This window comes from Oncorhynchus mykiss, chromosome 1 (genome assembly GCF_013265735.2).
Source record: "Oncorhynchus mykiss isolate Arlee chromosome 1, USDA_OmykA_1.1, whole genome shotgun sequence".
NCBI classification, from domain to species: Eukaryota; Metazoa; Chordata; class Actinopteri; order Salmoniformes; family Salmonidae; genus Oncorhynchus; species Oncorhynchus mykiss.
In genome coordinates this window covers 50,710,173-50,737,770 of record NC_048565.1, presented here as the reverse complement: position 1 = coordinate 50,737,770, position 27,598 = coordinate 50,710,173, and the positions used below count along the sequence as shown (strand labels likewise).

Below are 27,598 nucleotides of genomic sequence, written 5' to 3'. Positions count from 1 at the left end.
AAAAACACCATCATTGAACAAATTCAACAGATTCAACAGAAAGGGTTTCCATTCTGGCAATGTGCAGGTCATCTGTGATTCACATTTGGCTTTGTTGAATGTAGCTGCCAAACGGCCAGGTGGGACACACGATTCATTCATTGAGCAGAACCGTTCAGTCGGCCTTAACCTCCAGGAAGGAGCTGTTGAGGATGGATGGCTTATTGGTAAGTGACTTGTTTTATTTGCAAGGTTTTATTTGCCATGTTAGACCTCTACTGGGAAACAATATCTGAATTGTGTTCATAACTGCAGGAGACCGGGGCTACCCATTAAAAACATGGCTGATGACTCCACTCACAAAACCCTCCACTTGGTACAACCAAGCCCACGCAAGCACAAGATCCCCATTGGAGCGCACCATAGGCCTGCTGAAAGGGCGTTGGCTGTGCTTGTCTGGGACAGGAGGCACACTGCAATATCAGCCTAGCAAGGTTTGCCTCTGAAATTACATTACTTCAAATTCCGTTACGTGAATGTAACACAATGTGCAAATTCCTTTTTAGGTTTGCTACATTGTCAAGGCTTGCAATGTGCTCCACAACATTGCAATCAAAAATGGCATTCCACCGAATGATCCACCCAGACCCGATGAGCCCATGTCTGACAGGGTGTGTTTCCCACCACCTATGGCTCTGGCACTGAGGACAAGAGTCAATTTCATACTACTGTTTTAGGTATCTGTTTTTCCAAATATTGCAATCAAATCGACAAGGAAAACACATTTACATTGCACCAGAATTTATTGTCTCACATGTTGACACAATCAACAAGTTCTTTCAATGATTGATTTCTCTCTCTCAGACCATTGCATACATCCCCCAGCTGCTGTTTGAGTCCAAGAATTGATGTGTTGATCTCTTCTTGTTGTTTCAGGACTGCGTCAGTCAAAACATGTGGCGCAGCTGAAGCGCTTCGCCAAAGAGGGACACCCTTCTGGTAGGCCTGGGGATGGCTGAGGGGTCAGGCAAATCACCGACATCTGTGAAGATTTCATGTTTTGTTATATTCATTTTGTCACACACACACGCACACACACACACCCCCATGTCTGAATATGGTTGCGAAAATAAAGCTTGACTTACCATCAGTTGGTGTGTCTGTTATTCCTTCAGGGTCTGGGAGAGAGGTCTCTCCAATTATGCTGCCATTGCGCATAGCAGGCTGTTCTGCAGATGAGGCAGAATTTACCACAGCTCTAACCTGCTCCCAAGCAATATTTATTTATCTTATTTGTCAAGCCATTGCTGAGGGCTCCAAAAAGTAGGGCTTGTTTTGCAAAAGTTATATTTCTGCGTCCGAAATGTTTTTTTTTTCTTTGTCTTCCATGATTTCTCCATGTTGGCGGACAGAAATTTGGGACATTTCTTGCAGCTTTAAAGAGAAGGTTTGTGACCATAAATGTTCATTTAGGGCAGTTCTTTATGTAAATGAGTCTTCACAAGTAGTGATTAAGTCAATCTCTCCTCCACTTTGAGCCAGGAGAGATTGACATGCAAATTATTAACGTTAGCTCTCTGCGTACATCCAAGGGCCAGCCGTGCTGCCCTGTTCTGAGCCAATTGCAATTTTCCTAAGTCCCTTTTTGTGACACTTCTCCACATGACTGAACAGTAGTCCAGGGGCGACAAAACTAGGACCTGCCTGCAGGACCTGCCTTTTTGATAGTGTTGTTAAGAAGGTAGACTAGCCCTTTATTATGGACAGACTTCTCCCCATCTTTGCTACTGTTGTATCAGTATATTTTGACCATGACATTTTACAATCAAGGGTTCTGACAACAGCCACCATCCTGCAGCTCCATATTAGCCTTCCCTGCCGAGCTGCGACGAGTCTTCAACCCCCCAGTTGGCGGACGAGAAGCGGCCAACCGACTGTTCAACACCAGCCAAGGAAACGGACCAGTGGCTGACTTCGCCATTGAGTTCCGCACCCTTGCCGTCGAGAGTGGGTGAAATATGCAGGCCCTGGTCACCGCTTTCCACCAGGGTTTGTCTAACTCCATCAAGGATGAACTAGCCTCTCAGGAACTGGGAGAGGACCTTGAGTCCTTGATAACGCTGGCAATCAGGATTGACAATCGCCGCGGAGAATGCGTGAGACATGGCCTTTTTGACACCACCCCAGTCTCCCTGTTGCCTGAGCACCTAAAGCCCCCCGAAGCCCAAGCAGATGGGATGCACACATCTGAGCCCACAGGAGCATGACAGGCGCATGAGCGAAGGCAGGACAAGGGGAGACCCTGACGAGCTGTGCAGTTACCTCCCGGCAACCCAGTCACCGTCTGTCACTACCTGCAACCCTCCACTGGGACAAACGTCAGCACAAGATTCAAGCCTTCGGTGGACTCCGGGGCAGCAGAACATTTAATTGATCAGGACTTTCAGATCACTGCGTGAAATGTCCCATTCCTCTGCAGATTCAAGGCCTCAATGGATGGCCCATTGGCTTCGGTCGGGTGGAATATCAGACCAAGCCCATTCTACTGCAGGTTGGGCTGAACCACGCAGACTATTAGTTTTCTTTTGATCACTGCTCCCGTGGAGAACTCCCTTATCCTAGGGTACCCCTGGCTAGCACTACATAACTCACAATTCTCCTGGTCCATGGGACACCTTCTAGACTGGGGTAAAGACTGCCAGACTAAATGTCAAAGACAACGTTTATCCTTAACCACTGATTCCTTGTCTGGTCTCTTCTCTGCGCCTGGATCCAACCTCACCATGTCACACAATGGATCTGGATACTGCTTTCAAGCTAATTTATGCAGCATTAGTAAAGATGTGATCAATACATGTTGATGATTTAATTCCTGCGATGTTTGTAACTACCCTGGTAGGTTGACGGATAATCTGAAGCTGGTTGCAGGCACTGGTTACAGTTTGAAGCTTTTTTTGAGTGGGCAGCTTGATGAAAGCCAGTCAATATTTAAATCACCCAGAAAATATACCTCTCTGTTGATATCCCATACATTATCAAGCATTTCACACATGTTATCCAGATACTGACTGTACCAGTCAGGAGGATATTGAGACTGTGGAACACGTTCTATTTCAGTGCCGGCAATATGGGAGAGAACGTGAGAGATTGTTATTAGATTTAATGAGTGATGGTTTTGAAGAGCCAAGCTCAAGAGAACTGCAAAAAACAATATTCAGGATTAAATAATGTATTTTGTTTCCTTAGGGAGACAAAAATAATGGGTAGGATTTAGACCTTCCCTGTCTCACGTCCACACTCAAGTCCAGTTGATGGTGGTAATGCACCTTATAGTTGGTTGCCAACCGCCATATAAAATCTGCAGAAGAAAAAGGTTTGATAACAAGTCTCTCCTTCCATCTGTAGCTGTGCTCTTCTGTGCTCGTCTACAAGTGCAAAATCATATGGGCTGCTTAATTAGCCATATGTACTGTAAGCCAGACATATGTACAGATTTCCTATCTTTTCATTCAAAATCTTTCTCTCGAGCCGGCAGTTCTGGTGATAGACTACACGTACACGGACCCCGAGAGATGTATAGAGGGCACACTTGCCACTAGACAGAAAATCGCTCCATGGGCTTTACTATCACAGAAGTGATCAATGGAAAATATCAGAGGTGTGCCCACTATACATTTTATATGGACAGAAGCGGTCATGACATTTCTAGCCTTTCTCCGCTAATGAGGAAACAAGTTGAGATCAGATCATGGAAACACGCACCCGGTAGAGATATGATTCTGAAAGAAACCCACGCGTTGATTGACAAAAACTGTAATGCCTCGAACACACATACTGTACAGTGTCATTGCACAAAATAGTACGCAGCATCACCTGGATATGTGTGCAACAAAAGCTCAAAATTCCCCTTCTGCTACCATTTCTGTCAAACCGCCTACGAATGCAATTTGATGCATGTGTTCCATAAATCCAAGAATGCACCACACAGAACACACTGCAACTGCCTCTGCCACGCAATGCTGCAAGGAAACAGCAGAGGGAACACCCCCCTATCCACATCGATGGAACAGTAGTGGAGAGGGTAGCAAGTTTTAAGTTCCTCGGAATACACATCACAGACAAACTGAATTGGTCCACTCACACAGACAGCATCGTGAAGAAGGCGCAGCAGCGCCTCTTCAACCTCAGGAGGCTGAAGAAATTCGGCTTGTCACCAAAAGCACTCACAAACTTCTACAGATGCACAATCGAGAGCATCCTGGCGGGCTGTATCACCGCCTGGTATGGCAACTGCACCGCCCTCAACCGTAAGGCTCTCCAGAGGGTAGTGAGGTCTGCACAACGCATCACCGGGGGCAAGCTACCTGCCCTCCAGGACACCTACACCACCCGATGTCACAGGAAGGCCATAAAGATCATCAAGGACATCAACCACCCGAGCCACTGCCTGTTCACCCCGCTATCATCCAGAAGGCGAGGTCAGTACAGGTGCATCAAAGCTGGGACCGAGAGACTGAAAAACAGCTTCTATCTCAAGGCCATCAGGCTGTTAAACAGCCACCACTAACACTGAGTGGCTGCTGCCAACACACTGACACTGACTCAACTCCAGCCACTTTAATAATGGGAATTGATGGGAAATTATGTAAATATATCACTAGCCACTTTAAACAATGCTACCTTATATAATGTTACTTACCCTACATTATTCATCTCATATGCATACGTATAGACTGTACTCTATATCATCGACTGTATCCTTATGTAATACATGTATCACTAGCCACTTTAAACTATGCCACTTTGTTTACATACTCATCTCATTTGTACATACTGTACTCGATACCATCTACTGTATCTTGCCTATGCTGCTCTGTACCATCACTCATTCATATATCCTTATGTACATATTCTTTATCCCCTTACACTGTATACAAGACAGTAGTTTTGGAATTGTTAGTTAGATTACTTGTTATTACTGCATTGTCGGAACTAGAAGCACAAGCATTTCGCTACACTCGCATTAACATCTGCTAACCATGTGTATGTGACAAATAAAATTTGATTTGATTTGATATAAACGCAAGAGTTCCATTGGAAATTAATGTATTTCTGGTGTACCAAAACGCAATAACATTTGTAGGTGTGATCGAGGGGTAATATTATTACCCAATTTGGAAAAGTAACGAGTTAATTTACTCTGTTACTCATAAGAGTGATCTGACTACTTAGCCTTAGCTTTTGTAATGTATTACCCGCAACACTGTACAGGATTCCGAATATTATTTATGAAGTTATTGTTTAAGAGCATTGAAGATGCTTCTTCAGTCATCAGAACACATTTTGTTTCCATCTATGCTTTTGGGGCCCGATTCAGAAATAGGAAATGTATGCCTTTCTTAAGGGTGCTTTCAGAACATTTATCTAAAGCCATCCCTTTAAATACTGTGTAGCTTAATTAGAATTTTCCCAACAGACTCAATATAATATATATAGAGAGAACAGGTTCCGAATATTAGGGATCAATGAAAGAAAACCATCTAAATATTTGTATATTCATTTTTGTTTCAGTACCAATAGGTAGATGTAAAAATACTCTCATCTTGTAGATCATTTAGGGTTAGCAAAGTAGTTATGAATCATAAAGAAATAGGTTTGGAGAGCCTTACACACAAAATATATTGCTGAATTAAAAAAAAATCGGTTTGATTCATTCTAAAAGTTGCCATATTCAATTGTTCAAACCATTAACTTCTTACGGCTGAAATCCCGTTAACGGGATCGATTTGACAACAGCCAGTGAAAGTGCAGGGCGCCAAATTCAAACAACAGAAATCTCATAATTAAAATTCCTCAAACATACAAGTATTATACACCATTTTAAAGATAAATTGTTGTTAATCCCACCACAGTGTCCGATTTCAAAAAGGCTTTACGGTGAAAGCATACCATGCGATTATGTTAGGTCAGCACCTAGTCACAGAAAAACACAGCCATTTTTTTCCAGCCAAAGAGAGGAGTCACAAAAAGCAGAAAAATAGATAAAATGAATTACCAACCTTTGATGATCTTCATCAGATGACACTCATAGGACTTCATGTTACACAATACATGTATGTTTTGTTCGATAAAGTTCATATTCATATCTAAACATCTCAGTTTACATTGGCGCGTTATGTTCAGTAATGTGTTGCTTTCAAAACATCCGGTGATTTTGCAGAGAGCCACAACAATTTACAGAAATACTCATCATAAATGTTGATGAAAATACAAGTGTTATACATGGAATTAAAGATAGACTTCTCCTTAATTCAACCGCTGTGTCAGATTTCAAAAAAGCTTTACAGAAAAAGCACACCATGCAATAATCTGAGTACAGCGCTCAGGCACCAAAACAAGCCATACCCGCCATGTTGTGGAGTCAAAAGAAGTCAGAAATAGTATTATAAATATTCACTTACCTTTGATGATCTTCATCGGAATGCACTCCCAGGAATCCCAGTTCCACAATAAATGTTTGTTTTGTTCAATCAAGTCCATCATTTATGTCCAAATACCTCCTTTTTGTTTGCGCGTTTAGTTCACAAATCCAAATTCACAAGGCGCAGGCACTTAGTCCAGACGAAAAGTCAAAAAAGTTATATTACAGTTCATAGCAACATGTCAAACGATGTATAGAATCAATCTTTAGGATGTTTTTAAAATTAAATCTTTAATAATGTTTCAACCGGACAATTCCTTTGTCTTTAGAAATGAAAAGGAATGCAACTCGCTCTCACGGCCACGCGCATGATTTAGCTCATGGCATTCTGCCAGACCTCTTAGTCAAACAGCTCTTATTCACTCCCCCTTCACAGTAGAAGCCTGAAACAAGGTTCTAACGACTGTTGACATCTAGTGGATGCCTTAGGAAGTGCAATCGGACCAAATTTACACAGTATCTTGAATAGGCAAAGACTTGAAAGCCTACCAACCTCAGATTTCCCACTTCCTGGTTGGATTTTATCTCAGGTTTTTGCCTGCCATATGAGTTCTGTTATACTCACAGACATCATTCAAACAGTTTTAGAGTGTTTTCTATCCAAATCTACTAATAATATGCATATCTTAGCTTCTGGGCCTGAGTAGCAGGAAGTTTACTCCTGGCACATTATTACTCATACTGCCCCCCCGCCATAAGAAGTTTTAAATATTGGAAGGTGAGAAAAGTTTACAGTAGGGTTTGAAAAATAGTCCTTTAAATCTACCCAAAATGTAGGCTACGAATTGGAGAAAACTCACTAAAGTGACAGTTATAAATGTATGTGGGAATTACTGACGGTGGCTACCGATAGTGGCTAATATTTAACATGATCCAAATGTTAAAAAAAGGGGAAAAAAGAAGAAAAGCCTGGGCATACACGTAATTAAAACATTCTAGAACGCATAAATCATCTCGGTAGGTCCGGCACTACAGAAGCCTGTAGCTTTGGTCTCCAAATTCCATCAATGCAAATTATGAGGAAATACCATAACAATTCTGAACGGCACAGCTATTTATACTTAAAAAAATATGTTTTTCATTTTATTCAAATTAAAAACCAATCAAAAACCAAGCATAGCCTCCACATCCCTCAATAAGGGCTGTTTTTTTTGTCCTGCCAAATGCAGAATATCAATGAAAGGTTTGACCCGTGAGACTGCTTTGCAATAAATATTAATCACCAAAGCTTTATTCAAAAATCAAGTTAGGAAGCAGCATTAGATCTTTGTCCAGCTCCTGTGAAAAGTTTGGATGTGCATAAAACCTCCATATTTTACCATAATATTATATGCCCACTGGGAGCAATTATGGTGCCTGTAACTATATTTAGACATAACCTATTTGAAACAAGTTGTTGTTTAGTTTTGATTGGAATTTGAATATAATTATTCACTCTTTTTAAGCCTTGTCAATAGTGAATTAAATCTTGCTTATTAACATAATGCAATTTACAGTAGGTCTAGCCCCTATATCAATGTGAATTCCATGTTTAACAATATATTTCCATATTGAAGCCATGCAATTATACTTCTTACAATGTGGACTGCAAACATGTTCAACATATTTAGCAAAGATTGGATAGGCCTACATACATTTTATTTAGTTTATTTTGGGCTATTTAATTTAACAAACTACGATATAACGGACTAAAATTCAATATATGCCATTACCGTCGTTGCTAAGATTTACCCTTTCGTTAGGTTTGCTACAATAGACCCCAAGATGTAGATGTCACACCCCATAAGCATAACACAAGCTCCCAGGTTTACCTCAAGTCAGAATACACAACCGATCTTCTACACTTTTTTAGGAAGCCGTGTGGCTTTTGAAGAATTAATAAGCCTGTCTGATTTGAATGTGTCAAGCGTTGCAGGCAGTCTCTAGAAGCCCCAGTTACACATTATCTTGACAGTGCCTTTGATGATCACTGCTAACATAGGCAAGAGGGAGCGAAGCATCCGACAATGCAGAGAGAGTCAGTGGAGACCAACTCTACTGATCCTGACTGAGCTTTATTGTCTGGCCTCTCTCCAGCATCGCACCTTTGGCTTAGCTGGAATTATGTACGACTGACTCATAGCATTCATGCACACATTCTCTGGAGTCATTACCGACTGAGATATGTGGGAGGAAATGCTACACGGGCTGTAACTCCTACGTGCCAGCTTTAGTGAATCACAGACAGTTCAGATGTGATTTCTAAATGGGAAAAGAAAACAGGTTCTAGACAGTCTACATGTTGTTACTTCCGGGGGAATGGACCCCCATCCCCGGTCCATTTTCTGTGGTCTGGCCTCAGGTGTGCCAGAACTGAACCTTCAGTGATGCTTTTATTCATCCGAGTGCTGTTGTTTTAAACAGGGTGAAACTGTGCGTGAATCTTTGAGAAGATTTATACAGTATTTAATCACGTAACCTGTTGACGAATGCAAAAGAGCTGAAATTGCAGAGCAGTGTGCAAGTTATCGAACGGAAGAACACAATTAGAATGGATTTGGTGAGAACAGGGAAGAGACCTTCCAACCGCCTGCAGTGAATTTGTAATCCAGCAGTCTTTGAGGAAATGTCGGTGGCAGAACCGGCCTCTCATTACTCTGCCAGACAGACAGGCCTGCAGAGGAGCAGATTGGAAACTAGACAGACATCAGGCTGCATTAAGGTTCTGCCCCTCCTCAATGCCCCCAACAGACAGTTGGGTTGAAGAGAGAGGGATTCTTGTTTAGTGAGAATTTCGTCTGGGTATGTGACACCGACCATAATATAATGACTTGGGTTAGTTGAGTCCGGCTGTTCAGTGGCATTTTAGTTCGTTGTTGGCGGTGTCGTTGTGGCAAAGTTTAAGCTTGCCTCATCATTCACTGCAGAACTTCCTGCATGTAGTCCGTGTGGAATGAACAGTGATTGGATTTCCACACTTATTTCCACCCAAGCTGTGTTTGTGACATTGTTAGTTATGTGGATATAGGACAAGTACCAGGGGGAATAACACACCTTCATCAGTGTTCGTCTTTGATGACAGAGTGTCACCGATAACTGCTGCTGGATCATGTAAGCTGCCTGACGTACTCTGCTCCTGATCCTGAACCCAACTCAGACACTTCTGCTATTACATTCCTTCACGTCCCTCAGCCTGTCATTCTAACTGTTCCTAGGTTTCCTGGAAAGATTACATTTTCACTCCTTATGTCAGTTGAGCCACTAAGTGTCATGATGGTTTAGATTACAACGCTGCCCTGCAGCCTCTAACTACAGCTCCATTAGAGGGTTGGTGTCTGGTGTCACGAAGCCCCCTGTGTCATTAATCAACACTGTCTGTTGCGAACAGTTGTTAATACAACTGTGTTAATCAGTCATTATAATTGTTTTCCTTTGCCTCACTGAGATCAGACCTGCAGGACCCTCTGATGTTACCACACGGTTACACCGGTGGTCACTATGGAGACCAACATCTAATCGAGGCCTGTATATTGCATCTTTCAATCTTCTCCTATTATCTCCTGAAAGACTCCTGAAAGACTGTAGTGTTTTGTATTGGTGCTCTTTGGGTTGTAAACACAATTTGACTACTGGATTGTGTAAGGGAAGTGATGCTAGGCTTGTGAATACAGATTTGACATGGACAGGGCAAATTGCTCAACATGTCAGGGTTCACATCAATGTAAATCTGCTGGAGTTAGCAAAATACCATATTCGTCTGTAATAATCCGCAATACTATCCTACCTACTAACGTGCTTTCCTGTTGTGTGTCTACAACCATTCTCTCACATGTAATATAAATTCGAAATCAAAATAACTGCTTCTTCTGACAGTCTGATATCATCACTATTCTCTTCTTGGCATTTGTGCAACAACACACCACATTGTCATGTCTCCAGAACGATCTATGGCAAGTGTGGTCCCTCAGGGCATTGTTGACTTGTCACAAAGGGCCATTTGTTCGTTGGAAATGTAACTCAGAATAGCTGGAAAGTTCCCAATACTGCCCAGGTGCGCCTGTCACAGCCGTCAAAAGAAGTGGACCGTGGTGAGCGTACATTTTCCTTCATTGTGGAATGACGCCAACAAAACAAGAAACAAGATAAACAACCGTGAAGCTTACGAGGGCTAAGTGCCACTAACACAAGTGAACTTCCCACAATGACAGGTGGGAAAAAGGGCTGCCTAAGTATGATTCCCAATCAGAGACAATGAAAGACAGCCGTCCCTGATTGAGAACCATACCCTTTCAAAACATAGAAATATAAATCATAGAAATAAAGAACATAGAATGCCCACCCAAATCACACATCAGCGCCGCTGATTTGAAAATCATCACATACTGGGTAAGTATCATCACATTCCACAGCCTGATGGCCCAGGGTCTCAAGCAACTGGAATAATAATGCAATAATAAGGGAATGTATTATATCTGCGCTGGGGACCAGACTGAACAGTGACCTCAGTCAAATACATTGTGTGTAGTGTACTGCCCCCCTCCCACTGGTCCACTAGTTCTAGAACCAGCATCTAAATTACAGAATAATGTCAAGAAAAATGTCAAGTGTCAAGGGATCAGCCCTAGGAACTGACAGTTGATCTATTGTCAAATACCAACAGCTGCACTGGAAACATTCAGGTGGAATAACATTATCAGAACATACATACAGTACCAGTCAAAAGTTTAGATACACCTACTCATTCAAGGGTTTTTCTTACATTTTTACCTTGATCACAGCTTTGCACACTCTTGGAATTATCTCAACCAGCTTCACTTGGAAGGCTTTTCCAACAGTCTTGAAGGAGTTCCCACATATGCTGAGCACTGGTTAGCTGCATGTCCTTCACTCTGTGGTCAAACTCATCCCAAACCATCTCAATTGGTCAGGTCATCTGATGCAACACTTCATTACTCTCCTTCTTGGTCAAATAGCCCTTACACAGCCTGGAGGTGTGTTGGGTCATTGTCCTTGAAAAACAAATGATAGTCCCACTATGCGCAAACCAGATGAGATGGTGTATCGCTGCAGAATGTTGTGGTAGCCATGCTGGTTAAGTGTGCCTACAATTCTAAATAAATCACAGACAGTGTTACCAGCAAAGCACCATCACACCTCCTCCTCCATGCTTCATGGTGGGAAACACACATGCGGAGATCATCTGTTCACCTACCCTGCGTCTAACAAAAAGACATAGCAGTTGGAACCATTTATTTGGGCTGCAATCTGAGGTGCAGTTAACTCTAATAAACTTATCCTGCACCCGAGGTAACTCTGGGTCTTCCTTTCCTGTGGCGGTCCTCATGAGAGCCAGTTTCATCATAGCGCTTGATGGTTTTTCCGGATTGACTGACCTTCATGTCTTAAAGTGATGATGGACTGTCATTTCTCTTTGATTATTTGAGCCGTTCTCGCCATAATTATGGACTTGGTCTTTTACCAAACAGGGCTATCTTCTGTTTACCACCCCTACCTTGTCAGAACACAAATGATTGGCTCAAACGCATTAAGGAAAGAAATTCCACAAATTAACATTTACCAAAGGAACACCTGTTAATTGAAATGCATTTCAGGTGACTACCTCATGAAGCTGTTTGAAAGAATGCCAAGAGTGTGCAAAGCTGTCAACAAAGCAAAGAGTGGCTTTGAAGAATCTCAAATATAAAATCTATTTTTATTTGATTAACACTTTTTTGGTTACTACATGTTTCAATATGTGTTATTTCATAGTTTTGATGTCTTCACTATTATTCTACAATGTAGAAAATAGTAAAAATAAAGCAAAATCCTGGAATGAATAGGTGTGTCCAAACTTTTGACTGGTACTGTACATAGGCCAGCCAATCTCAGCTTCATTTCCAGTTCCTCATACCAGTGTGCATTTCATCATCTTTGTTATCTCAATAGTCATTCCTATTATTATTCGTGACATATGGAAGCTTTCCCCGAGACACAATAACACAAAATGACATGTCCCCTAACACCCCTAACCCAGATCATCGATTTCTCCTTCCGCCAGCTGAGCTTTGACAGCCCACACAAACGGGAGTAGAGAAAGAGCAGGCCAGGCTCAGTGCCCATCATCACTCATCCTGAACACAAGGAAATAATCGCCCATGCATTTCCAATCTGAGACGGTAATAAAACAAAGTGACAAAATGGACGCTACCACAGTCACAGGCCAGCAGCACCGAGGACAATCAATGACACCGTAACCACTTTCAGCATCACTGCCATTAGAATGTGGTGAGATGAAAGGGGAGAGATGTGAACATTTTGATGAACCACAGCTAAGTGAATAAGTGACTTGTGGACAGTAGGATCCTATTTCATGATCATACAGTGCGTCGAATATCACAGGCTATGGATAGTATATGTCATCGTCCTTCCAATAAAAGCCCTCTTATATCAAGGAGCTGAGTGGGTTGGTTGAAGAGAGGGGTTGTGTATTGGCTACTTGTCATTGTTACAGAGATAATGTAACTGTCACTTGTCATATCTTGTTTTTTTAAATTATGGATTTAGTGATCAAACTGGAGGTTCAACACAGCAGTGAAGCTCTTCTCTCCTTGGTTGGCATTGTCTTCAGTGTTTCAACCTCCATGTGCTGAAGACCGCATACATAGCGTTGGGCATGAATATTTGAAGAGAGCTTTGAGAACGTTAAACTCAACTCACAGGTCCCCATGCATCTTTAATGAGGTCTGCCCCTCTTGTCCAGAAGCAGGAAGGGGATAACTGCTGGGGTCCATTGTTGGAGAACTAGCAGCCTTCTTCCTTGATTAATATGTCGGAGAACTAGCAGCCTTCTTCCTTGAATAATATGTCGGAGAACTAGCAGCCTTCTTCCTTGATAATATGTCGGAGAACTAGCAGCCTTCTTCCTTGATTAATATGTCGGAGAACTAGCAGCCTTCTTCCTTGATTAATATGTCGGAGAACTAGCAGCCTTCTTCCTTGATTTATATGTCGGAGAACTAGCAGCCTTCTTCCTTGACTAATATGTCGGAGAACTAGCAGCCTTCTTCCTTGATTAATATGTCGGAGAACTAGCAGCCTTCTTCCTTGATTAATATGTCGGAGAACTAGCAGCCTTCTTCCTTGATTAATATGTCGGAGAACTAGCAGCCTTCTTCCTTGATTAATATGTCGGAGAACTAGCAGCCTTCTTCCCAGATTTATATGTCGGAGAACTAGCAGCCTTCTTCCTTGATTAATGTCGGAGAACTAGCAGCCTTCTTCCTTGATTAATATGTCAGAGAACTAGCAGCCTTCTTCCTTGATTAATATGTTGGAGAACTAGCAGCCTTCTTCCTTGATTAATATGTCGGAGAACTAGCAGCCTTCTTCCTTGATTAATATGTCGGAGAACTAGCAGCCTTCTTCCTTGATTAATATCTCGGAGAACTAGCAGCCTTCTTCCTTGATTAATATGTCGGAGAACTAGCAGCCTTCTTCCTTGATTAATATGTTGGAGAACTAGCAGCCTTCTTCCTCGATTAATATGTTGGAGAACTAGCAGCCTTCTTCCTTGATTAATATGTTGGAGAACTAGCAGCCTTCTTCCTTGATTAATATGTCGGAGAACTAGCAGCCTTCTTCCTTGATTAATATCTCGGAGAACTAGCAGCCTTCTTCCTTGATTAATAAGTAAACAGTCGGAAAACGTCCAGTCACAGCAGAATTGTTTTCTTCTGAAAGCAATGCTGTTTAAATTGATGATAACCCAACTCCTTGACCTCAGCACTTAAGAGTTTTACACTTGTCTTGGCATCTTCGATAAAAGGTGAAATAAAAAAATTAAAAAATAACTACCATAACCTACAGTAGCTGAAATATAGCCACTTATCTAACAACATCGATGATGTTTACAGAATACATTGATTCTTTGTTTCGAGCATATTGAATGCAATATTGTGTCTTAATCTTTTTATAGTCTCAGCTCTGTTGCCTGTATCCCATGTAATTTGTGTCACGCCCTGTCCTTAGAGAGCCTTTTTTATGTATCTTTTTGGTTTGGTCAGGGTGTGATTTGGGTGGGCATTCTATGTCCTTTATTTCTCTGATTTGTGTTTCTATGTGTTGGCCGGGTATGGTTCTCAATCAGGGACAGCTGTCTATCATTGTCTCTGATTGGGAATCATACTTAGGTAGCCCTTTTCCCCTCCTTTCAGTGTGGGTAGATAACTTTGTTTGTGGCACTTAGCCACAAATTATTCAGCCCCTTTACTTTCAGTGCAGCAAACTCTCTCCAGAAGTTCAGTGAGGATCTCTGAATGATCCAATGTTGACCTAAATGACTAATGATGATAAATACAATCCACCTGTGTGTAATCAAGTCTCCGTATAAATGCACCTGCACTGTGATAGTCTCAGAGGTCCGTTAAAAGCGCAGAGAGCATCATGAAGAACAAGGAACACACCAGGCAGGTCCGAGATACTGTTGTGAAGAAGTTTAAAGCCGGATTTGGATACAAAAAGATTTCCCAAGCTTTAAACATCCCAAGGAGCACTGTGCAAGCGATAATATTGAAATGGAAGGAGTATCAGACCACTGCAAATCTACCAAGACCTGGCCGTCCCTCTAAACTTTCAGCTCATACAAGGAGAAGACTGATCAGAGATGCAGCCAAGAGGCCCATGATCACTCTGGATGAACTGCAGAGATCTACAGCTGAGGTGGGAGACTCTGTCCATAGGACAACAATCAGTCGTATATTGCACAAATCTGGCCTTTATGGAAGAGTGGCAAGAAGAAAGCCATTTCTTAAAGATATCCATAAAAAGTGTAGTTTAAAGTTTGCCACAAGCCACCTGGGAGACACACCAAACATGTGGAAGAAGGTGCTCTGGTCAGATGAAACCAAAATTGAACTTTTTGGCAACAATGCAAAACGTTATGTTTGGCGTAAAAGCAACACAGCTCATCACCCTGAACACACCATCCCCACTGTCAAACATGGTGGTGGCAGCATCATGGTTTGGGCCTGCTTTTCTTCAGCAGGGACAGGGAAGATGGTTCAAATTGATGGGAAGATGGATGGAGCCAAATACAGGACCATTCTGGAAGAAAACCTGATGGAGTCTGCAAAAGACCTGAGACTGGGACAGAGATTTGTCTTCCAACAAGACAATGATCCAAAACATAAAGCAAAATCTACAATGGAATGGTTCAAAAATAAACATATCCAGGTGTTAGAATGGCCAAGTCAAAGTCCAGACCTGAATCCAATCGAGAATCTGTGGAAAGAACTGAAAACTGCTGTTCACAAATGCTCTCCATCCAACCTCACTGAGCTCGAGCTGTTTTGCAAGGAGGAATGGGAAAAAATTTCAGTCTCTCGATGTGCAAAACTGATAGAGACATACCCCAAGCGACTTACAGCTGTAATCGCAGCAAAAGGTGGCGCTACAAAGTATTAACTTAAGGGGGCTGAATAATTTTGCACACCCAATTTTTCAGTTTTTGATTTGTTAAAAAAGTTTGAAATATCCAATAAATGTCGTTCCACTTCATGATTATGTCCCACTTGTTGTTGATTCTTCACAAAAACATACAGTTTTATATCTTTATGTTTAAAGCCTGAAATGTGGCAAAAGGTCGCAAAGTTCAAGGGGGCCGAATACTTTCGCAAGGCACTGTATGTTGTCTGCATATCATCAAACAAATGAACAATATTGTTTACCAAATGGCTTTGTTGTACAACATACCCGCTTATTAAAATGGCGTCTCATTAGCCACATTGAGCTGCCGTTTCACATACGATTAAATTGCTTTTTATCATTCTGTGTTGCAAATGGATTCACTGCAACAGTGTACTTTTACAGGAAGCTTGGAAATGGTTAGGAAATGAGCCTAAGGTGGAGCTCGGCTGGTGTGCATGCACACGCTGAATTCTAAACACGAGCTTCCGCTCCGAGGCAAGAGAGGCCAGTTAGTTGTCTGTAAGGAATATATTCACCTCTTCAATATAATGTTTTTCATAGGCAGAGTACAATCAATTTCTTCCTGTCAGCATAAATTCATCTCAGAGAGCTGTTTATACATTACAGAATCTCTCTCTCTCTCTCTCTCTCTCTCTCTCTCTCTCTCTCTCTCTCTCTCTCTCTCTCTCTCTCTCTCTCTCTCTCTCTCTCTCTCTCTCTCTCTCTCTCTCTCTCTCTCTCTCTCTCTCTCTCTCTCTCTCTCTCTCTCTCTCTCTCTCTCTCTCTCTCTCTCTCTCTCTATATATATATATATATATATATATATATATATATATATAGAAAATATATGTTCCTATTCAATAAGGCTTTTGATCCAGACTGTTACTTTTTAAGGTCAGAGGGAAACATGAAAGGCTTTGCTGTTCCATCAGTGGTGAGAATAATGAAGACGGGAGGTTGTGTGATTGTGTGAGCGAGCCTCTCCCAGGCCTTTCTCAGCATTCAGCACTTTGACCCAGGTTAGCGCTCCACCAGAGGCTCACTGGGAAGGCCTGGAGATGGAGGGCCGTATTCTGCAACACACCGTATAAGTATGTGTATGGTTCAGTGCCCATCACACACAGCCATGCAGGTGCGCGCACACATACACACACACACACAGTATGCATACTTGTGCAGTTTATATATATATATATATACATACACATTTCATATGCATATTGCTGACTTCAAACAAGCACATCAACAAACCCATGGCACAGGCAGTTCTGCACAATATGTGCACTCACACAGACAATGTACATTCGACAATACTGAATTGATATCAATATCGCCTACCTACACCGTAAGCAGAGAATGATAATGATGATAATAATTTGTTCAAACCTTTTTCTTTTCTGTCCTACCTGAAGTGTGTCTCCATCATGAGGCTGGTGTGGAAGTCCCTGGACAAGATGAGGTGTTTCCGTAAACGCTCCACCATCCCCTTCCTGGGGGTCCTGATCACATGTCTTCTGTTCTTCAACCTGTATATGGAGGATGGATACGTCTTGGTAGGTTATTATTGGCTGTCTCTGGATCTTCTTTCCTATGATATCATATTTGTATTTTACATTTGAGTAACAATATAGTAATTTTTTTAGGAGGCGGGTAAAAGACAGCTGATGCATCCTTCAAACTCTGAGAGATATGTTCACAACTTTAGAGACCTCACAAATTTCTCTGGAACCATAAACATCACATACCGTTACCTCGCTGGGAATCCACTGCCCCGGAAAAGTAAATATACCTTTTATTTTAGATATGTAGAGATACACATATTATCCTGAACCTCAATGATTTGTTCAAAAATAATTTCATTTGGAATCATATCAATGTTTGTGTTTACAGAATTTCTAACCATTGGGTTGTCATCTGTGAAAAGAAAAAAAGGGAATTACCTCATGGAGACGATCAAATCCATTTTTGACCAGTCCAGTTATGAGGAACTGAAAGAGATTGTGGTGGTGGTTCACCTGGCAGACTTTGACCTGGCCTGGTGTGAAAAGCTGGTGCAGGACATCTCCAGGAAGTTTGCCCACCACATCATCGCAGGGCGTCTCCTAGTGATCCATGCCCCTGAGGAGTACTACCCATCACTGGATGGGCTGAAAAGGAACTACGACGACCCAGAGGACAGGGTACGCTTCCGCTCCAAGCAGAACGTGGACTACGCCTTCCTCCTCAACTTCTGCACCAACCTCTCAGATTTTTACATGATGCTGGAGGACGATGTGCTCTGCTCACGGAACTTCCTGACATCCCTGAAGAAGGTGGTCACCTCCAGGGAAGGCTCCTACTGGGTGATGCTGGAATTCTCCAAGCTTGGCTACATAGGGAAGCTCTACCAATCAAGAGACCTGCCGCGCCTGGTCCACTTCCTGCTCATGTTCTACCAGGAGATGCCTTGCGACTGGCTCCTTATTCACTTCCGGGGCCTGTTGGCCCAGAAAAATGTGATCCGCTTCAAGCCCTCTCTGTTCCAGCACATGGGCTACTACTCCTCATATAAGGGGACAGAGAACAAGTTGAAGGATGATGACTTTGAAGAGGACTCTATTGATATCCCTGACAACCCTCCTGCCAGCCTGTACACAAACATTAATGTATTTGAAAACTATGACGCCACCAAGGCTTATAGCAGTGTGGACGAATACTTTTGGGGGAAACCCCCCTCTACCGGAGACTTCTTTGTCATTGTCTTTCACGAACCAAGCAATATTAGCAATATCAAAATCTTGACAGGAACGGACGATCGTCAGAATGATATCCTGCACCATGGAGCTCTGGAAGTAGGAGAGAAGCTGGTGGGGACAAAGAGAGGAAGGCAGTGTTCTTCCTACATCACGTTAGGGGAGTTTAAAAATGGCAACATTGACGTTCAAGACGTGGACCACAAGATTGCCTTTGACATCCAGTGTGTTCGTATTGTGGTGACTGCCAGTCAGAATGAATGGCTGATTATTAGGAAAATAAGTCTGTGGACGACATAGTTGGCACACAGAGGGCTCATACTATCTGGACTAAAGTGTTGTATTCATTTATATATATTGATTATATTGGATGCTTTATGGTTTATATTCCTTTATACTTTGCATACAGTAGCCTACATTTTTTTTTTTATCTGAAACAATTAGACTATTGGGTTGTCAGCATTGTATGTTTTTCATAAAATAAAATGCAGACAATTGTGTTTGGGTTTCTAAAAGGGTTTTTAAAAGAGAAGTTATCAAATATGTGTTTTTCACAGGTTTACAGAAAATACACTCATGTATTTCCTTAAATAGCAACAATTCTACAGAGACAAGTGTTAAAGGATGACTGTGATACTTTTCAAGTGGAGAACGTAACACTTGCTTTTTCCCATCTTCCGAGGAGCTGTCATAGAGTGCATTACACTCAAAGGAATGAGGTAGATATTTTTTTTCTCTACACATACAGTATTTACTTCAGTGAATTGGATGATGTTTGGTTCTCCTGGAATTACATTAAACTTTTTCTCTATGAATGATCTTCTCAGGAAAGGTGAGTTTAGACAAATAGTTCTACAGAATGTGCAACAACTTTGCGAAGTACTTGAACATTGGTCGAACAACTGCATAATTTCTGCAGCATTGGTTTCTGCTTACGCAGTGAGAGGAGAGGAGTGCCCCCTGCTGGATCTTCAAAATCACTTCCAGCAGTACAGTATCTGGTCAGAGAGGAGTAGACTGAACAAGATGCCCAACTCCCCCCTCACTTCGTTTCCGCTTGTACCATTTCCGCCTGAACCATGCTGATAGTTGTTCATGTTGGTTGTTGACCAGCAGGCATGCCACAGTGAACAGTTGATTCATGGTATCTGAGAGGTACAGGGGGAGCACTGTCTCAAACAAGCTTGTGGTCTTTGACTCTCCGCATGGTCCACTCTACCATTCCCCTCAGCTTTGCAATGATCCATGTCTCACCCTCCATCACCTTTGCACCCTGCTGGCATCTAGGTGCCCTTTTACCAGGAAGTTGGCCAGTGGACGTTGCAATGGCTGTGTCTGAGGTGAGTAAGGGAACAATTCCACACTGCTGGAATATCTCCTTGTCACTTTACAGATCTAGGATAAAGTACAGATACAAAATGACCGCGTCATGAGGTGCCATCCCCACCGTCCCATTGAAGGTGGAGGAAGACTCTTCACTTTACCGCTAATTAAAATACATGTAAAATATATATATATACAGTGCCTTGCGAAAGTATTCGGCCCCTTGAACTTTGCGACCTTTTGCCACATTTCAGGCTTCAAACATAAAGATATAAAACTGTATTTTTTTGTGAAGAATCAACAACAAGTGGGACACAATCATGAAGTGGAACGACATTTATTGGATATTTCAAACTTTTTTAACAAATAAAAAACTGAAAAATTGGGAGTGAAAAATTATTCAGCCCCTTTACTTTCAGTGCAGCAAACTCTCTCCAGAAGTTCAGTGAGGATCTCTGAATGATCCAATGTTGACCTAAATGACTAATGATGATAAATACAATCCACCTGTGTGTAATCAAGTCTCCGTATAAATGCACCTGCACTGTGATAGTCTCAGAGGTCCGTTAAAAGCGCAGAGAGCATCATGAAGAACAAGGAACACACCAGGCAGGTCCGAGATACTGTCCACTTCATGATTATGTCCCACTTGTTGTTGATTCTTCACAAAAACATACAGTTTTATATCTTTATGTTTGAAGCCTGAAATGTGGCAAAAGGTCGCAAAGTTCAAGGGGGCCGAATACTTTCGCAAGGCACTGTATATATTATTTAACCAGGTAGGCTAGTTGAGAACAAGTTCTCATTTACAACTGCGACCTGGCCAAGAATAAGGGTCCCAGTTACATAACAAATGGTCCTTTTGTTCGATAAAGTCCTTCTTTATATCCCAAAAAAGTAAGTGTCAATGGCGCGCTTGACTCAGTAATCCACCTGTTTCCCCTTGTTCAAAATGCATACAAAATCAATCCCAAACGTTACCAATAAACTTGGTCCAAACATGTCAAACAATCAATCTTAATCCTAATCAATCTTCAGGTACCATAATATGTTAGTAAACGCTAAAAGTTAAGACGATGAATAGTATATTCAATACCGGAGAAAAATAACCAAATGCCTGCCCTCACCAGAGCGTGCCACAAACATTTTCCAACCAAGCAGATGCATTACAAAAGTCAGAAATAGCGATAAAATAAATCACTTACCGTTGAAGATCTTCATCTTTTTGCAATCCCAAGGGTCCCAGCTACATAACAAATGGTCCTTTTGTTCGATAAAGTCCTTCTTTACATCCCAAAAAAGTAAGTGTCAATGGCGCGCTTGACTCAGTAATCCACCGGTTTCCCTTGCTCAAAATACATACAAAATGAATCCCGTAAGTTACTTATACATTTCTTCTTTACAAGTCAAACAACGGTCCTAATCAATCCTCAGGTACCCTATTATGTAAATAAACTATAAAATTTAAGACGGAGAATACCATAGACCATTACCGGAGATAAATAATGACGTACGCGTACTCACTTGAACCCACTAAAAACACTACAGCCAAAATGGGAGCCATTTAAAAAAAACAAGCCTGAAACACTTTCTAAAGACTGTTGACATCCAGTGGAAGCCCTAGGAACTGCAATCTGGGAGGACTTTCTTTTATATTCCCATTCCCAGCCATTGTAATCAGAGGTGAGCTGAATTGTATTTTTCTGGATGGATTGTCCTTGGGGTTTCGCCTGCCAAATCAGTTCTATTATACCCACAGAATATTTTAACAGTTTTAGAAACTTCAGAGTTCAGAGTGTCTATCCAATGGCACCAATTATATGCATATCCTAGCTTCTGGGCCTGAGCAACAGGCAGTTAACTTTGGGCACCTCATTCATCCAAACTTCCAAATACTGCCCCCTATCCCAAAGAAGTTTTAACACGGTGTCCAAAGAAGGGCCAGAAGTATACAGAATGGTGTCCTCTGCGTAGAGGAAGATGGTGTGTTGCAGAGGAATTCTATGAAGTCAACCAGAACCTGGGTATCTGCGAAGTCCTTGAAATCCAAGGGCAGGTGGGCTTAGACACTCTGGTTACATCCAGATGGAGGCGGTGCCATGCAGGCAGTACAGGAAGTGATCATCTGGCTCATGGTGGATTGGCAGTCCCCGAAGCGATTGGTCAGGTCCCTGTGCTTCAGGCCCACAGCAAGATTTTGCTACACCCGCAATAACATCTGCTAAATATGTGTATGTGACCAATAAAATTTGATTTGAAGATGAGTCATGACCAGGAAAAAGAAATCTATCAGTAGACGGGTCTACTGAACACAAAGCAGAAAATATTATTAGCCAAATAGATTTTCTATGAATTGATTTACATAACACTTGAAATCATTAATAACAAACATTATGTTTATCATTAGCAGAGAAAGGTTGTTTCGTTGTGGGGAAAATGGGTTTGATGGCAGCTTTACCCCCTCAAGACTTGACCACCTGGATCACAACATTCAATGTTTAAGTACTGTATTATCCTCAAGTGAGTAGTCATTTTGGGCCCGATTCTAACCCGGGTTGAGGTCTAGCGAACCTACCAGTTCCAAGTGGAAAAAGCATCTACTTAATTTTGTTCAATCGAAATAACACAATTTTCCATACACTGGAATTTACAAGTTGGTAAGAGCTACAGTACCAGTCAAAAGTTTGGACACACCTACACATACCAGGGTTTTTATTTTACTATTTTCTATGTTGTAGAATAATAGTGAAGACATCTAAACTATGAAATAACAATGTAGTAACCAAAAAAGTGTTAAACAAATCTAAATATATGTTATATTTGAGATTCTTCAAAGTAGCCTTACCCTTTGCCTTGATGACAGCTTTGCACACGCCTTTTGACTGGTACTGTAGTAAATGAGTAATTTGCTTGGATAAGGGAATTGTAAATATAAATAACACATATTTTGGAGCGGCAGGTTAGAGCGTTGGGCCAGTAACCGAAAGGTTGCTGGATTGAATCCCAGAGCAGCTAACAAGGTAAAAATATGTTGTTCTGCCCCTGAACAAGGCAATAAACCCACTGTTCCCCGGTAGGCTGTCATTGTAAATAAGAATTTGTCCTTAACTGGTTTGCCTAGTTAAATAAAGGTTCAATATAAATCACAGTAAGATCCCAGTAAGAAATGTTTTTTTTTTTATCTCAATATCAAATAATTTCTTAGTGGTCTGAGAGAAGGGCCTAATTGGATGAGCCTACTGTGAGGAATGTGTAACCTGAAAACAACCTGTTATCAGCAGAGAGGAGGTCAAACTCTCTTTGTTATTTATTGGCCTAATAAACTTATCACCAGGTGGCCCAAAAACCCCACCCAGCCAAACATTGTTTTTACACTAAAAGTGCATTATCATACGTTTCATGATTTCACTGTACTATTCCAACCTCATGGTGTGGAAATATATAAAGCACAACACAAAGCAAGGTCCATAGACTCCATAACTGTTACTATGGCTCCCACTTTACCTGAGATATGGTCCTCTGGGCTTGATGTTTGTGTCTTCAAATAAACAGGGTTCATCTGGTTTGGCCCTAATACAAGAACATCGGATCAGACAGTTACCATAGTAACTTATTGGGATAATAGCAGGTTACTAGAAGAATATAATTATTTGTGACAAATAACTGGGTGTGTGTGTCAATAGGACATTTCCCTCCATGTGTCTGTACTCAAGCTGGAGCAGACAGGGACATCCGATGATGTCATAAGAACACTCAACCACATTAGTCAAATAAAATAGGCTGCAGCTGTGCATCTGACATTTCCCGGTCCTTTTTTTCCGAGTGCTAAATGCTTCTGAGCATATGTTTCTTTACCTCTACTCTAAGCACACATTTTTGTGTTCTCCTTCCCTTCACATTTCTCACTGTCAATCGTGACTGATAATTCTTCAAGTTTTATTGGTGAAACGTTCATGCAGCCTCTGCATACCAACAAGTTCATCTCAATCTTATCAGTTTCATGGGGATATGCATTAGATCTTCTTGAGTTATACAGTGTTGTTTGGAAGTAGCCTACAGTGCTGTTTTGAATGATGTACAGTGAGCGAATTGTAGAGCAGATGGTGCTAACAAACTGAAGCATAGCCTACCTGTGTGTTTTGCCTAGTGGCGCGCACTGTTGAGTTCTGGCCACATGAGAGGGAAAATGCTCAAAATAAAAGGTCAGGGAAAAGTCAGATCCACAGCCACTCCGAATAAAATAGAATAAATCACACTGCACATTACAACTTCACCCATCCATAAGTTACCAGGCATTTGCTCACAACACAGGTGTGTTTGCGAGAGGAAAATGTTGCCCATAACCTAGGACATCAGATAATTTCAACACAATTACATTATGCTCTAAAAGATCTCTATATGCAGAGGGGTATTTTGGGCTGGGAGAGAGGGCAAAGAACACCTGGTTGTTAGTGCTTGAGGCCTGGCTTGTTCAGAATAGCTTCGGTTTGATCCGGTTGAAATGAGAGATTCCTATGGCTTTGACCATCCCTGCATCCACAAGTTCTTCCATACCCTGAGATATATGGTGAGCAGAACACCCAAATGGATATGTTCAAAGGGTGATAATCTAAATGTAATGATGATGTAAAAAAATGGCCCAGAAATTATCTTAACTTGACCTGTCATTCTCACCTCCCAGGTGTCCATGAAGCTGGTTGCCCTGGCTACAGTGTGCTGTCCACAGGAAACAGCTCATCCCTAATCTACAACATAACAATAAATCATTGAGTGATGATGATCAGCGCATATCAACCCCCCCCCCCCCCCCCCCCCCCACCAGTTAATCATCAAAGGGTGGAATTGTTTTTCTAAATGATGCATGACAAAATGTGTGAGTCATTAAATAAATGGGAGCAAAGACATTTTGTACGGGCAAGTCAGGCAGTGCAGGCACTGTAAGCGTTAAATGGAACTATTTCATCAAAACAACCTAAAACCCCATCATTTCAAATCTTCAGCTCAAGTGTTTTATTACAAGAGTATTACAAGATACAAGTGGCAAGGATTCTTCAAAGACATGTTGAGAACAGTGCGCATGTCAAGAGGACTATAGGGAGAGAGTGCACCTTCGTTCCCATGGGGCCGTGGATGAGGCAGAGGTCCAGATGGTCCAGTTGGAGGTGCTCACGGTCTTCTGACAATCTGCTTTCAGAGCGGACTTCTCATGGAAGGTACATCACAGCTGGTAGAAAGAGAAAAACAGGAAAGGCAATCTGCATGGATTGGGGCTGTGTCCTAAATGGCACAGGCACCCTATAAGGCACTACTTATGGCCAGCTCAGGCAGTAGTACACCCTAGGCTATATGGAATAGGGTGCCATTTGGGACGTAATCTGAGACACACATGTAGACTACACATCACCGGAAAGGTTCCATGGAATAACAGTATTCACCATTTGACAAACACTATCAATTCCAAGATGCATACACACACAGTATGCCTACTATAGTTCTGTTTGGTGCCATTGTACTCATAGTACCATAATATCGTACCATAGTACCTAGTACCACAATAGGATAATAGTACTATAAGAACCAGAGCCCTGCCTAACCTAGGTACAGGGGGTCCTTAATGTACACTGGATTTCTTTCCTCTATAGGAAAAGCCTAAAAGACTGTCCCACATTAGCTACTCCATGCTGTCATACTTCAGCTAGCTATGGTTGGTAAAGCAAGACAGCAACAAAAAATGACTTCATATTGGAAACATTTGTATTTATTTTGATGCACCAGTGCATAGTATTCACATTTACACCACAGTTTGGCACAGTTATTATTCATGAGTTTTATAACCTTAACATCAAAACAGAAAAGAAAAGCTATGTCACAGATACCGTGTGCTTCACTCGGCGAGCTTCCTCTTTGAAGCTTGATTTGCCCAGCTCTCTGATGGCACACCAATGAAGTGATGTGATTTTGATCATGTGGTTTCTCTGCAAGGGCTTAGTAACAGTAGTTTAGATTTTCACTTATCAGAGAAATAGAAACGTGTCAGCATTAAGCTGTCCCAGTTAATATGATGTCCCGCTTTTTTGCATTTCCGTCTTCTGTAACCTCACTTGACATCTATTCAACATATAAGCCCAACACATGATACAATTCTGACATGCTCAAGATGACAACATAACAACAAAGTGTGAATTGAATTGTCATTGAGGTATAATTAAGCCTATAACAATGCTGTCCTAGTTTATCTAACCTGCTGTCCCATTTTACCAAACGCGAACTGAAAATATTGTTTTGAAGAAAGCCCTGTCGATGGGTCTGTAGCCAGCAGCGATGGCAGCCTTTACTGCCTCTGCTACATTGCCTGGGGGGGAAGACAGAAAGGGAAGGACCAGTAAAATGTGACCCCAAGTTACCCTATCAGTAAATATGTAAGCATACAAGTCCCAAGGGGATTTACACTGGAAAATAATGTATGTATTCAAGCACCATTTATTTTCCATGATATTTAACTACACGGTATGCAGTGCCTTCGGAAAGTATTCAGACCCCTTCCCCTTTTCCACATTTGGTTACGTTACAGCCTAATTTTAAAATATTGATTGAATAAAAAACATCCTCAGCAATCTACGCACAACACCCCATGACGAGGAAGCAAAAACAGGTCTGTATATGTTTTAGCGAATGTATTCAAAATAAAAAAAACTGAAAAAACATATTTGCATAAGTATTCAGACCCTTTGCTGTGAGACTCAAATTGAGCTCGGGCGCATCCTGTTTCCAATGATCACCCTTGAGATGTTTCTACAAATTGATTGGAGTCCACCTGGTGGTCAATTCAAGTGATTGGACACGATTTGGAAAAGGCACACACTTGTCTATATAAGGTCCCACAGATGACAGAGCACGTCAGAGCAAAATACCAAGCCATGAGGTTAAAAGGAATTGTCCGTAGAAATCCGAGACAGGATTGTGTCGTGGCACAGATCTGGGGAAGGGTACCAAACACATTTCTGCAGCATTGAATGTCCCCAAGAACACAGTGGCCTCCATCATTCTTAAATGGAAGAAGTTTGGAACCACCAAGACTTCATAGTGCTGGCCGCCCGGCCAAACTGAGCAATCGGGGGAGAAGGGCCTTCATCTGGGAGGTGACCAAGAACCCCATGGTCACACTGACAGAGCTGTCCCCTGTGGAGATGGGAGAAACTTCCAGAAGGACAACCATCTCTGCAGCTCTCCACCAATCAGGCCTCTATGGTAGGGTGGCCAGACGGAAGCCACTCCTCAGTAAAAGGCACATGACAGCTCGCTTGGAGTTTGACAAAAGGCACCTTAAGACTCTCAGACCATGGAGAAACAAGATTCTCTGGTCTGATGAAACCAAGATTGAACTCTTTGGCCTGAATGTCACGTCTGGAGAAAACCTGGCACCATCCTCACGGTGAAGCATGGTGGTGGCAGCATCATGCTGTGGGGATGTTTTTCAGCGGCAGGGACTGGGAGACTAGTCAGGTTCGAGGCAAAGAGGAACAGAGCAAAGTACAGAGAGATTCTTGATGGAAACCTGCGCTTGTGACCTCAGACTGGGGTGAAAGTTCACATTCCTAAAGGACAGCGACCATAAGCACACAGCCAAGACAAAGCAGGA

At 41.9% G+C, this 27,598-nt stretch overlaps 1 protein-coding gene across 2 annotated transcripts in view; it reads left to right on the top strand.

Moving 5' to 3' along the window:
• LOC110524488 (alpha-1,3-mannosyl-glycoprotein 4-beta-N-acetylglucosaminyltransferase C) overlaps nt 1-19,135 on the top strand; it is a 33,537-nt gene extending 14,402 nt beyond the window's left edge. Inside the window, exons 2-4 of one of the 2 annotated variants that reach the window (XM_021604198.2) lie at nt 17,317-17,457; nt 17,548-17,683; nt 17,795-19,135. In XM_021604198.2, coding sequence (XP_021459873.2) covers nt 17,329-17,457; nt 17,548-17,683; nt 17,795-18,936 — 1,407 coding nt within the window. In that variant the 5' untranslated portion in view covers nt 17,317-17,328 and the 3' untranslated portion in view covers nt 18,937-19,135. Of the gene's footprint in view, nt 1-16,802; nt 17,458-17,547; nt 17,684-17,794 lie in introns of those variants that run through there. The other variant, XM_036979494.1, reaches the window with a different exon arrangement.
• The last annotated feature ends 8,463 nt before the right edge of the window (nt 19,136-27,598 follow it).